This window comes from Bidens hawaiensis, unplaced genomic scaffold (genome assembly GCF_021521415.1).
Source record: "Bidens hawaiensis isolate Kalapana, Puna unplaced genomic scaffold, B.hawaiensis_p1.1 tig00016035_1, whole genome shotgun sequence".
Lineage (NCBI taxonomy): Eukaryota > Viridiplantae > Streptophyta > Magnoliopsida > Asterales > Asteraceae > Bidens > Bidens hawaiensis.
The window spans coordinates 196,217-209,078 of NW_027492451.1; the positions used below are offsets into that span (position 1 = coordinate 196,217).

The window sequence follows — 12,862 nt, forward strand, 5'->3', positions numbered from 1 at the left end:
ATTAAAAGGCGAAAAAAACACACGGCTTAAATCATGGGTTTTTGTCGTTCGAACAACCATGCAAAGTGTCATTAAAATATGACTACAAAGGAATTAATATAAGATATTAGTTTTCATAATTTGTTTTACGTTCTAGGGTTTCCAAAATTTCTATATTAATTATGTTGTTTTCTTTTGTTGCTGATGATCAAGGTAGCCCGATCACCAAACCCAAAGCTTATAAGTTAATGGCCTTATAAGCTTTGGAGTTTAAACGGTCGGACGCTTGGACGTAAACTGTTGAAGTCAGAAATGTCAATTCACTTTATCTTAAAGAAGAGTGACCAACTTGCACACATAGATGTAAAAAATGTATCTAGAAAAGTAGTCCTTTGATTAGAAGTATTAGATAAGTTGTTCAGACGATCAAGCTAGCTTCACAGCTCAACTTGAACAGGAACTATTCAATATAAAATAAGTACTTAACCAGGTATATCATTTCATATTCACTCTAATATACTTAAACTTATACTCTTTTCTTTCATTTATCACATTCAAAAAACATGTTAGCTTGAATGCGGGAGACCTTCTCCCGTGATGAGCTAACGGTTGTTCGCTTTGTAGAAATGCTCACGCTATCAAGACCCCGAGTTATCTAAACAATCCTTGGACACTTATTTGTTGTAGGAACACTTGCTTATTTATTTATTTTTATCATGGATTGAAAATAATAAATAACAAAAGAAGTAGAAAGAGATGGACAATTAATAGCAAGAAACGAGTCAGTATAATTAATACCACAGACACACAATTACACACTTGATAAAGTTAAAAAGAAATAGTACTATTGAGATGGTAAGTGTCGTGCAAAACCAACAAAAGTGACTGCTTATCTATAACCCTAAACCAACCCACTTTCCTATAAACCCTTAATTCATGTATACTTAGTTTGTGTTATTAGACCTTTTTTGACAAAGTCTGATGGAGGATAACGGGGCTGGCGGCTCAAGCGATTATGCAAGAACTTGTCCGAGAGGCCACTGGAGACCGGCTGAAGATGAAAAGCTCCGGCAGCTTGTCCAGCGATTTGGTCCTCAAAACTGGAACTCTATTGCTGAGAAGCTTCAAGGGAGATCAGGTGCGTTATGGTGTAGATCATCTTAATTTGATCATTCAACATCATCTTAGTTATTAATTATCTCCCAATCCAATTTATAGAAGTTCTGATCTACTGATTGACCTTTCGATATCTTATATATTCTTGTTATGATAACAAAAGGTTATATATCTTGCTTTAAACATGTGCTTAAGGATGTTAATTATTAACCATATAAGTACTTGTTTTATGATCCCTTGAACATTCAATCATTTATATGGTATGCATGCAATAGTATTGAATATATGCTCTTTACTTAATTTCTAACAGATAAACAAAGTTTTAGTGTTATTATCTTTTAATTATGTAAATGATATTTTGTAATGAAATATAGTTATTTTGTGCAGGAAAGAGTAGCCGCTTAAGATGGTTTAATCAACTAGATCCTAGAATAAACCGAAGGCCGTTTACCGAAGAGGAAGAAGAAAGACTCTTGGCAGCTCATAGGATACATGGTAACAAATGGGCCCTTATCTCAAGGTTATTTCCGGGTAGAACAGATAATGCTGTCAAGAATCACTGGCATGTTATTATGGCAAGACAACAAAGAGAAAAATCCAAGATTTGTGATCATAAATTGATACGAGGTTTACATCGTCTTGGTAGTTTTGATCAAGATTCTGGAGCACAAATCTTTTTGGAATTCAACAATGAAAATAAAGAAAAGGCAACTAGCTCATGGCCTTCGATGATAGCTTCAACCATGTTTGCAGCCAAAATATCGTTTCCAACGGATTGTAATGGAAAACAAGTGGATTACAATAGCAAGAATCAAGTTTCAGGTGGCTTGTTGGATCCTTCATTTGCAAGGAATTATTTTGGATATAGAGTTGCAAGTGGATATCAAACCTACAAGAAAGCCATGACATATTCGAGCCCCTTCGGAAGTAGTCATAACTTGCAGTCGACTGTGACCATTAGGGAGATTGATAAGCGCACAACCGAAGAAGTTGAAGCACTGAACCACAAAGATATACCCTTTATAGATTTTCTTGGGGTGGGGATATCTTCTTGATTGCAAAAACATAAATTATCAGATATTCAGGTAGAACATGCATGTCTTTAACTTAATTTATAGTTTCAAGTTTGTATGCTTGTAAGCGAGAAGAGTGCGATGCACAATATTAAATTATCCGCAAGAATTTAATCAACTTTGTTTCGAAATAAATAAATTAAAATATCATGTTTTGTTATATGATTGTGTCATGATTCCTACCGTATATTGTAAATGAAATCTTATTATAATTAGTTGGCGTATGTAACTGCCTTGAAGAGGACATCAATCCCAACAATATTGGTTTTTTAAAGTTTTCCACAAGAAAATCAAGTGTCGCTGCCATGATGCTGAAAGTTGAACAGAACATGTTAATTTACATGGGAGTTCAAATGGATAAAGTTGTTAACATTATGTTTTAAATCTTACGACAGCTTTTGGCAGAAAAACTCGATAACCTTTCAGATTCGGATGTTTTGATTATAACATGCATGTGGAACATAAATACTGCGTTTGCTGCAGAGAAAAGGTGTACAAAGTTAAAATTCAGGTTTGCATGACACAACAATCAAGTTGTCTCCATGAGCTGCTAAGACGTTCTTTTCGGTTGACAAACTTGTTGAAAGTTCATTCAACTAGGCGGAAGTAAATAAGTCTTGGAATATTATTGAATATAATGCTCTCAACCCTTTATATAGGGTGAATACAATGGGTTTACATGATAACTAAATATGGATAAAATAAACAAACGATGCAAATATATATTCTCATGCTAACACTGCATTCTTGGGTTTAAAAACAAGTAAAAGAAATGATAAGATTGGTCAGGGAAAGAAAGAAAAAGAAATTATATACTTTAAAGACATCCTTGAGTTAAAATAAAATAAAAGAAAAGAAATGTTAATTACATTCTTGAGTTAGATCTGAAGGAAAATATAGAAAAAAAAATTATAACTATACAATTATGTCCTCATAGTCAAATAGAAAAAAGAGTTGAGTAGGGTAAATTCGTAATATTGTAATGGGCTATAAAGTTTTCTTCACAATCAGGCCATACCTGGCTGGAAAGTTTTGAAGGAAAAAACACCCAACTTTTCTTTCCATTTAAAAATAAAACTCAAGAATGAAAAAAGAAAAATTTTCTTATCTTTTTTTTTCTAAATTTTTTAAATAAAAATATCAAGAATGCAGTGTAATAGTCTCCATTAGTTTTGAGCGCAAACTAGATTTAAATGACTGGTAAAGATGTCTTGGCAAGTCCTTCGTAAAGGTATCCACATATTGAAACGAGGATGAACATGTAACACTAGAGCATCATCAAGGTGTACATTTTCCAGAACAAAATGGATTAGATCTCAACGTGTTTGGTGCGCTTATGTTGAACCGAATTTTTAGACAAGTAAACAACAGAGACGTTGTCACAGTACAATGGTTGCTTTGCATAACGGAATATGAAGTTCAATTAGTAGGTAACATAACCAGGTGGTTTCAGCCACAACATTTGCAACTCCCAGGTATCTGCGTTGGCACTTGAATTAGAGATACCGGTCTGCCGTTTGGATGACCAGGGGATTAAATTATCTCCCAGATATATGCAATAGGCAGACGTGGAGCGTCGCCAATCCACATTCGAATAAGCAGTGAGCATATGAATCTGAGAGGCTACAAGTTGTAACCGTAATCAATTGTGCCTTTGAGATACCGTAAATGCGCTTCATGAAGCCATAGTAGGTATCCGGGGGCATGCATAAACAGGCAGACCCGTTGGACGGCGTATGTGACATAAGTTGGTTAAACGTGGGTATTGCAAAGCATCAGCAAACATATGGTATAAATTTCCATTAGGTAGTAGAGTACCCACGATAGCACTAAGTTTTCCAGACGTATCTACCATGGTTGTGCAGGGTTTACACATAGTAAAAAAGGTTCTTGTAAACTATCAAGAACGTAACTTGCTCGAGACAAAACTAATCACATTCATCTTGATTGATGATTGATATAACGTTTAATATACATGAATCCCGTCTACATTTTATTTATTATTTTATTAGTTTTGTTCAGTTTCTTGCAAGATTTGTATACTACTAACATCTTTTTATGTTTTAAGTTTTGGGTTCTAATTTTGGTTAAAAGAGGACGAAAATTGAACGAAACCAGCTGAACTGGAGAATCAGGAAATGAACCGAACCAGATCAGGAGTGAACTGGACCGGACCGGCCAAGGCGGGCCCCCCCTCACATTGCCGTAGCGCCGCGCGACCGGGGAGGCCAAGCCCACCGAGCGGCGCTATGGGCCCCATTCCAGAAGTTTCAAACTCGTTTTTAGGGTTTGCACTTGTTATTTCCTATATAAAGCCCCCTAAACTCAACCTTAAACATCACTTGAATACCCTAGACGGCTGGGACGAATTTGGGAGCTCAAAAGGTGATATTTTGGAGGTTTGGAATCATACGGTGGCATGCTTATCAATCAAGGACGTAGACCACGGGTTTTATCGCCTTTAGTCTTTCGTTCTTATTTATTTTCGCCATGAATTCCGTTATCATTGTTTTGTTTGATTTTACTATGCTAGGCTAAACATTATAGACTGCCTAGGCTTATGATGAACCTATTTTGACGTTGTGTTTTGATTTGAGATTTATTTATCGTTATGGTTTTATGATTTAGTAAAAGGTTTAATCATATTAAATTGATGCATATGGATGCTTAGGATTGTGTGATTGATTGTTATTAAATTGATCCATAGTTGTCTTGATTATTGTTTGTCATTATGATAGGTGGCTATTAGGTCAATTACTTTATGTTTTTGATTATTTTATGATTGATTCCGCGATAAGATCATAGGAATAATAGTTATTAATTAAATAAACATAAGTGTGCTGCTAACCTAAAATCTGTAAAGTGCTAGGTTATTAATAGATCTTTATTATTTAATCTTGCTAGATTTAGTTCTTCGTAAAGAGTCCGTCTAGGTTTGATTATTTATTATTGTCTATTAAATCAATTAAATATATTAAACTGCCTTTGATTTCCGCGCTGTAAGGTAGGATTTCGTATAAAGGAACCAAGTCATAAATAATTAGGTGACCGTAAGGAAACTTGATTTTTAATACTGATGTGCTTTAAAACTTATTAGAAACTCATAGGTGTCTCTTGAGAAGGGTCAGGGGTCCTGTTCGGGTTTTCTCTTAAGTGTCTATTTTACGATCCCAGTCCATAATATTTTCCCGGCTAATTCATAACTGAAATTTAGGAGATTCTAACCTAGGTAGTTTTCTAATCATCATCTTATTTACTCAAACTTGTATTTTCGTTTATTTTACTTATTTTCCTTAATTAGTTTTAATTTAGTATTTTAAACAAAACCCCCCTTTAACAAACAAATAGTCATGTTAGTATTAGTTGAGTCTAATTCGCTAGTTAACATCGTTTAAAGAGCCTCGTGGGTTTGATATCCGGACTTACTTAGCTATACTAGAGTCGATCGGTTCACTTGCCAGTTAGTAGTTTAGTCGAGTTTTAGAGAGTCTAGAGTATTACTTAGTTTCTAGATTAGCATAATTTAGTTAATAATTATTAGACTACTTCAAGCACATCATATGTATGTATGTAAATGATGTAATTATGCTAAGTTATAGTGAAGCCTTGTCTGTTGGTTCGTGCTACGTGCATCCATTTCCCACGCCTAATCGATCACTGTGGCTCCTCTTCCGCCCACAACATGACTCGGTAGCTATGTCTAACACTACATAGCCTTTTTGTATAAGTATGGTTATGTGCAAACGGCGTTATGTGTGACACGGAAACCAGACCGATTCCGTTTCGGGTTTGTCAAACCAATAGTACTATTCACAAGCCATCGGCTCGAAGTTAATCACTTTGTTAGTGGGGACTTTCATGTGTTAGCACTTAGATAATTCACATCATTACACCCTCAAATATATGTATGTAAACATGCTTTTCACCCCAAAAGTTCGTAAAATTGTTTTAACAGAGGGGTCATGAAACTCACGGTTTAATCGATATTCAGTAGCGTGTCAGTTCAGGGTTTGTTGGACTCGTAATCACTGGTCCCTATAATCAATATTATAATAATATTAGTATTTTAATATTATTATAATCTCAATACTAAACTGGGCTGTATATGTAATCTGGCTATAGCTGTTACGCCAAGTTAGTGTCAATAGGCTTAGATTGTGATGTTGTTAAATGTCTAATACTTAAAACTGAACTTGGCTTAGTTTCCCCGTTTCACCAGCTGGGCCAAGTTGTTCGTTTATGCGTTTAGAAAACAGTTATGGGGATGTAATCTTGGGTAAACGTGTTGGTTGATAAAATGATTAAGTTATAAAGAAAGACCACACATTGGGGGTTTGGATTCGCTACGGGGCTCGTTTCCGTTTATTCAGTTTGATTTGAGAAAAACGTGCACAATCTATCTAAATTGTCCGGGTTTCTCATAAAAAGTTCGTTTTTACTTAATTAATCCAAAAATATGATTTTTGATCACTCTTGGTGTTCTGATATTCCAATAGGTTCCTCAATCACGAACTCGTCGGTTTTTATCAGGATTTAATTTGTTTAATTTTCAAATTAGCATAATTAATTATACTTTAATCATTAAATTATAAAAATTTAGTAATTTATCAATTAAAATATGTATATTTTAATAAAAATATTTATGGAATTATTTACTGATTATTAATTTATAAAAAATCATTTTATATGCTATATTTAGCCCGAAAATCGTTCGTTTATACCAAATAATTTTTGAAAAATCCAAAAAACATTTTGAGTGACCAAAATACATACCAAAACAACCTAGAAAAATTACAAACTCTATCAACTTTGCCAAATATTCTTTTCGAGCCAAAAACGACTACGAAAACTCAATTAAACGCGAATGCACAAAACATATTTAGTCTTTTCCAAATGACCCCAAATTTCATATGTTATCATAATATACAAAATATGAGTTCCCCATATAATATCAAAAATTTTCAAGTATTTTAACTATTTTTCCCAAATAAACGCCCCAATTCGGTAATAAATTTGCCAAATATTCTCGGATAGTCAAAATATTACCAAATTTAGACAGGGACATAATGATATGATCCCTGATGTTTCTGAAAAATTTCATGACCTAACAATATGCACATAATAATCTTTACCTAAATAGCCCGTAATCGAGTGATTCGGTATTACCTTAGTGGTTTTGGTTCGTTTTCGCCCTTCTAATCAAGTTCTCAGGTTCTTGTGCTTCTATGCAAACTAGGTACATGTACTATATCACAAAACAAGCATGTTTTATCAATATGGAAGCCTCTTAACTTAGGGTTTCGGCTAGGGTATTAAACCGAACTCTTGAGCCGTAAAAACGCCGTTTAAACCCTCTAATCCATGTTTATGCCCAAAAAAGAGTATGATTCTGATTCCTAGCCACTTTCAAGATCAAAAAATGTTTTTGGACCATTTTTAGGATTTTTTAAATGGTTAGAATGATTTTTAGTAATTAAACTATGTTTATATGATATTAAACCTAATTAAAACAAGTTAAAAATGATGAAAATAACAAAAATACCTTAGGGTTTTGAAGTTGGCCCAAACTTCTGGATTTTCAAGCCCGTACGTGAAAATACAAGTCCAAATTTATTTCGGGTTCAGTTTTTTGGGCCGAAAAACATATCGGGTACGATAAACAATGCGAAAACGAGTGTTTTTCGGCTATTTTTGTATAAATTTATAAAAACATACTATACGTTTGTAAAAATAAAAAATATTTACACGGATCACTTAAAACATTCCCACTAAGTGTTTTGTAAATCTTTTTCGGCTTAACGGATGATACAATGCTTGTTTTGCAACTCTCTTCGCGTTTAAACCCAGAGCGGGTAGTTAAACGAGTCTGCTTTCGTTTAATTGGTTTGCTCTCATACTAAGGTTATAATAATAATATGTTAGCTTATATTAATCGTATATCACTTATAGATGGCTCCCCCGGAATATCTGGGTCATAACCAGACCCGTTCGGTTTATCGTTCGTTCGTTACGTAATAAGCGTTTAATCGTTAAATGCGTACTGAGGTGTACCTTGTTTTGTCTCAATTGTCACAACTACACTTAGAGATTTGATGTCTAAATGTCGTCTGCTTATCCATTGATCGAATTTTTTTTATTAAAAGGTGTTTTACATTTTATATTGTAGTTTCGGTTGTATTATTATTTTGTGTTCAATATCTTCGGATAACACATGCAGTTTTACAATCAAATACAACAATATTTATCATGACAAAATAAAATTATTTTATATATTTTTTAACAGAAAAGTTATGTTAAAAAAAAGAGGATAATTTTAAATTGATAGTTCAAAAAGAATCTTGCATAAGAAGCAATTTATGAGTTGTTGCATTGAGTAAAGTCTAAGACAACACATCAAATGTATAACAACATTATGAGATGGTCATGAAATAACGTGGTGAGTATATTAAGATGAAATACATAAGAATGTGATATTTACCTCCTTGGAAATCAGTAAATATGAATTAATATATGTTGATGACGACACAAGACAACGATAGCACATTAAGACTTGTTAAACTACCTGTTAAAGACTTTGAATCATATCAATTTTGAATACAAAAGTTTTTATTTATATACATTTTATTCAGTTTTGTAAACAATATTGTACTATGATATTTCTATTGTATAACGAGAGTATCGTTATACTTATTTTATTTTATTATATTTTTACTATTTTGGTGACCCAATTCCTACATATATATATATATACATATATATTTGGTTTCAAATGCATATAAAATTTCAAAATTAAACATCAACTTAAACCTTTTTTTGAACTCCGCGATTTCATCGATTTCTTCTAATGAATAATTTTGTATTGCTAAGAGCATTACAAACTCAAGGTTCACCTGAAAATATAATTATATACACGTAAATTAATTAAATTAAGATAGTACTTAGCAAATTATATATATTAATATATTATATAGATATGTAATTAACCATCATAATTGTAACATCTATGGATTTTTCTTACAAAAACGCTTGTCTTCTGTGCTCGTATTTAATAAAGTTCTCGTATTAATTTCATCGTCTACATTTATTAGTATTGAATTATGTGTCATTTATTGAATATTATCTTTATACGCGTAATTATATGATCCTATGTTCATTTCATCATAACCATGCTTAATTATTAATATAACACGTTGAACCGGAATGGCTAGATTAATATTTTATAACATGTAACAAAATATTTTGTTATTATTAATTTTATCCTAAGTATTTAAATTAATCATGTGATTTAAAAATAGAACATTCTAGAACCTTATATCTTAACCTTATTCCTCAAGTTTTAAATTATCTAATTCATTTAATTTTGAAAAAAAAAAGAAAAAAAAAATAATAATATAACAAAAGTGCCGTGCACTTCTTTATAATATATTACAAGTGTTTTTTTTTAATTTATCATTATCATTATCATTATTATAATTAGTTTATCTCTTAATCTTTAAACAAGTTTATTTCTATTACCATTGTATTCAAACCTCCTACTCTCCACTATAAATAGAGACTCCCATTCTCATTTATTTTCACACTAAACCTCATTCTCTCTATTCCCTCTAGCATAATCAAGTAAGCTTTACATGTTTTCTTTGTTGTTTTTCATATTTCTTTGATTTTGATCTTGTTCTTTTAAATTTCTTTTAGTTTGTTCCTATGTTCTTGAGTTTAGTTTTGAATCTTCACAGCTATTCGTATACCCTCACCATGATCATCATATAGTGTTAATGAAACCTTTACCTTTTTGCTTTAAAAGATTATGATGATCATGTTATTACAAGAGATCACAATTATTTTCTCAAAATCTTGGATCAAAGTATAATTTTTCTATGAACAACCATGAATATTCTTATGATATTCAAAAACCCATAATATCATAACTAAAAACTATAATATTTATACTTTAAACCTTACACTTTCCTTAATGTTAATAAACATCCTAAACTATAATATTTACACTTTGAACTATATACTTTCTTAAATGCCAATAAACACCCAAACTATATGATATTGCACTTTTAGCCTCGTACTTTATTATTTATCAAAACCAATTCTAAACCATTCTGTGTTAGTATTCAAATAGAGTATAAACCGGGTATGTATGTATCTGACAAGCAAACGGTTCTGTCTAAGGCAAGAGTGGCGTAAATAGTCCCATTGGACCCACGACTCTTACCTGGGAATCAACTTGTTGGAGGTCATGCTCTTGGTTTAGAACATTCTAGTATGCGACACTCTAACTAATTTAAAAATCAAACTTAATCTAGGGCATCCTGTGACCGGTTTAACAAACTCTTGCTCGTGTTCGTGTTCATCCGTCAAGCAAGGTGAGTTCATAGCCCCTTTTAAATGCTTTAAAACATTTTATAATTCGGGGTGGAAACATGCATAATCAATTTGCTTTACATGCTATTTTATTCAAGGTTAATTTCTAATATTCGTTATATGTGATCATTACAAGTGTATACATATTCGCATTGACAACCATTAACTTGTTAAGCCCGTGGTAGTATGATGATAGATCTACTGGCCCGACCCGCCCACTCAGGCCTCGGGTAGAGGCCTGTGTGTTCAGAATCCGATGATCATTAAACATTAAACATAATAGTCTAATCGTGGATTAGATGAGTCGCTAAACGTGTCTGAGGTTTGGTTGTAATAACTAAAGTATACAAAGTAACTTAACGCATATGGAATGTTTTCAACATAAAACTATATTTTCAAAACCTATGTTCTCACAAACTATTTTTAGTTGACACTCTCGCATGTTTTTCAGGTGATGGAAATTAAGTTATGAAGATTCTTGAAGTTTCATATAGGGCATGAGTCAGACTTAGAAGTTGAATGAATAGATTGCTATGTCATATTTTCTATTTGGATTATATTTCGTTTGAATAATTTGTTGGTTTCTTTTAATATGAGTTTTTACATTTAATACCATGTGCATGATTTCAATCTACGCATGCCCCGGCGTTTCCGCCTTTGGCCGGGGGGTGTGACAGATTTATCCGAGCCTTGGTCGTAGAGAGTTTGTAACCGACCTACGTCTAGGAATGTTCCTTAGGTTGAAATTATGTGCTATTAAATGTCCTAACTTCTTATTTTTAGAATGTCTCTTGATTCTGTCAACTCTTTCATAAACTCCTACATTCCCTTGCCACCGTGGGACGAAGACTACATTACTCTATTTTATAGCAAAACATTTGCTTTATTATTTCTTATTCTTTTACTTATCCGCCTTATATGATGATTTCTTAGAATGCCTCCTCGTCACGATGCCTCCAATGACACCAATGACAACAACGACAATGACACCCCACTAGCAACTGTGCTCGTTAAAATGGCTACTCTTCTTCCCGCTATTGTTAATCAACTCAACGGCAATAACAACAATAACAGCAACAACAACAATAACAACAACAACAACAATAATGGCAACAACTACGATCAATCCTACCAAACCTTTGTTGCTTCAAAACCTACCGAGTTCACCGGATCGAAAGGTGCCACCGGGTTGCTACAATGGTTCGAGAGCACGGAAGCCGCTTTAAGCGTGTGCAATTGTCCGGAGAATCTAAAGGTGAAGTATGATGCTAGCACCCTCAAGCTAGGGCCTTGACTTGGTGGGGCACTCAAATAAGGACTCGAGGTCGTGAGCCGGCCTTGGCTCTACCTTGGGCCGATTTCAAGGACCTGCTGACTATGAAATATTGTCACAAGAGCGAACTTCGAAAGATGGAAGCTGAACTTTGGGGTCATACCATGAAAGGATCCGATCACCTTGGCTATACCAACCGTTTCCAAGAACTATTCTAGCTAGTACCCCACCTAGTCACTCCTGAGGAAAGAGCCATTGATCGCTATATAAATGGTTTACCTCCTTCAATGAGGAGCATGATCTTGACGGTTGATTCTAGAACCCTCTAAGATGTTATACACCTAGCCAGTACCTTAACCGATGAACTAGTCAAAACCGGAATTTTGGGGAAGGATTCGTGGAAGCAAAAAGAGAGAGAGTTTAAGAATATTAGCTACCAACATAACAAGAAACCAAAAACCACCAACTATGCTGCAGTCACCCCTACTGTTCCCGTCCAAGCTGTGGCTCCTGCTAACCAAGCCCCGGCTAGGGCAGGGTACTCTGGACCTCACCCCCTATGCTCCACATGCAACTATCCTCACCCACCAAGTTCCCAATGCCGTACCAATTGTGGTCGATTTGGTCATCTAGCCCCTCGATGCCGAACTGCCCCTGTTGTTGTTAATCAAGCCATGGTCACCAACCCTGCTCCACCAAACAATAACAATGCTCGTGCTTGCTTTCAATGCGGTGGTTTGGACCATTTCAAGAACAAACTGTCCACAATTGGCTCCAAACAATAACCAAGCCACTCGTGGTAGAGCTTTCACTATTGGTGCTTCAGATGCACGTCAAGACCCCAATGTCATAACCGGTACATTTCTCTTAAATAACCACTTTGCAGCCATACTATTTGATACGGGCGCGGAAAGAAGTTTTATATCACTTGATTTTGAACCCCTTGTTAAATGGAAACCGGTAAAACTAGACTCCCTTTACACCATCGAGTATGCCAATGGTAACACCGCCCAAGCCAATACTATTATGCGTGATTGCACCTTGACCTTTG

At 34.1% G+C, this 12,862-nt stretch overlaps 1 protein-coding gene across 1 annotated transcript; it reads left to right on the forward strand.

The window, feature by feature from the left end:
* The first annotated feature begins 822 nt into the window (after nucleotides 1–822).
* On the forward strand, nucleotides 823–2,795 carry LOC143550379 (uncharacterized). The gene is made up of 2 exons (XM_077041036.1): nucleotides 823–1,117; nucleotides 1,483–2,795. The coding sequence occupies exons 1-2, from the start codon at nucleotides 961–963 to the stop codon at nucleotides 2,148–2,150; spliced, it is 825 nt and encodes a 274-aa protein (XP_076897151.1). The 5' UTR covers nucleotides 823–960; the 3' UTR covers nucleotides 2,151–2,795.
* Nucleotides 2,796–12,862: the final 10,067 nt, after the last annotated feature.

Excerpts from the sequence above, each read along its gene's own strand:
- LOC143550379 (XM_077041036.1), top strand. The coding sequence starts at position 961 with ATGGAGGATAACGGGGCTGGCGGCTCAAGCGATTATGCAAGAACTTGT. Across the intron at positions 1,118-1,482 it reads GAAGCTTCAAGGGAGATCAG|GAAAGAGTAGCCGCTTAAGA; the intron begins GTGCGTTATGGT and ends TATTTTGTGCAG.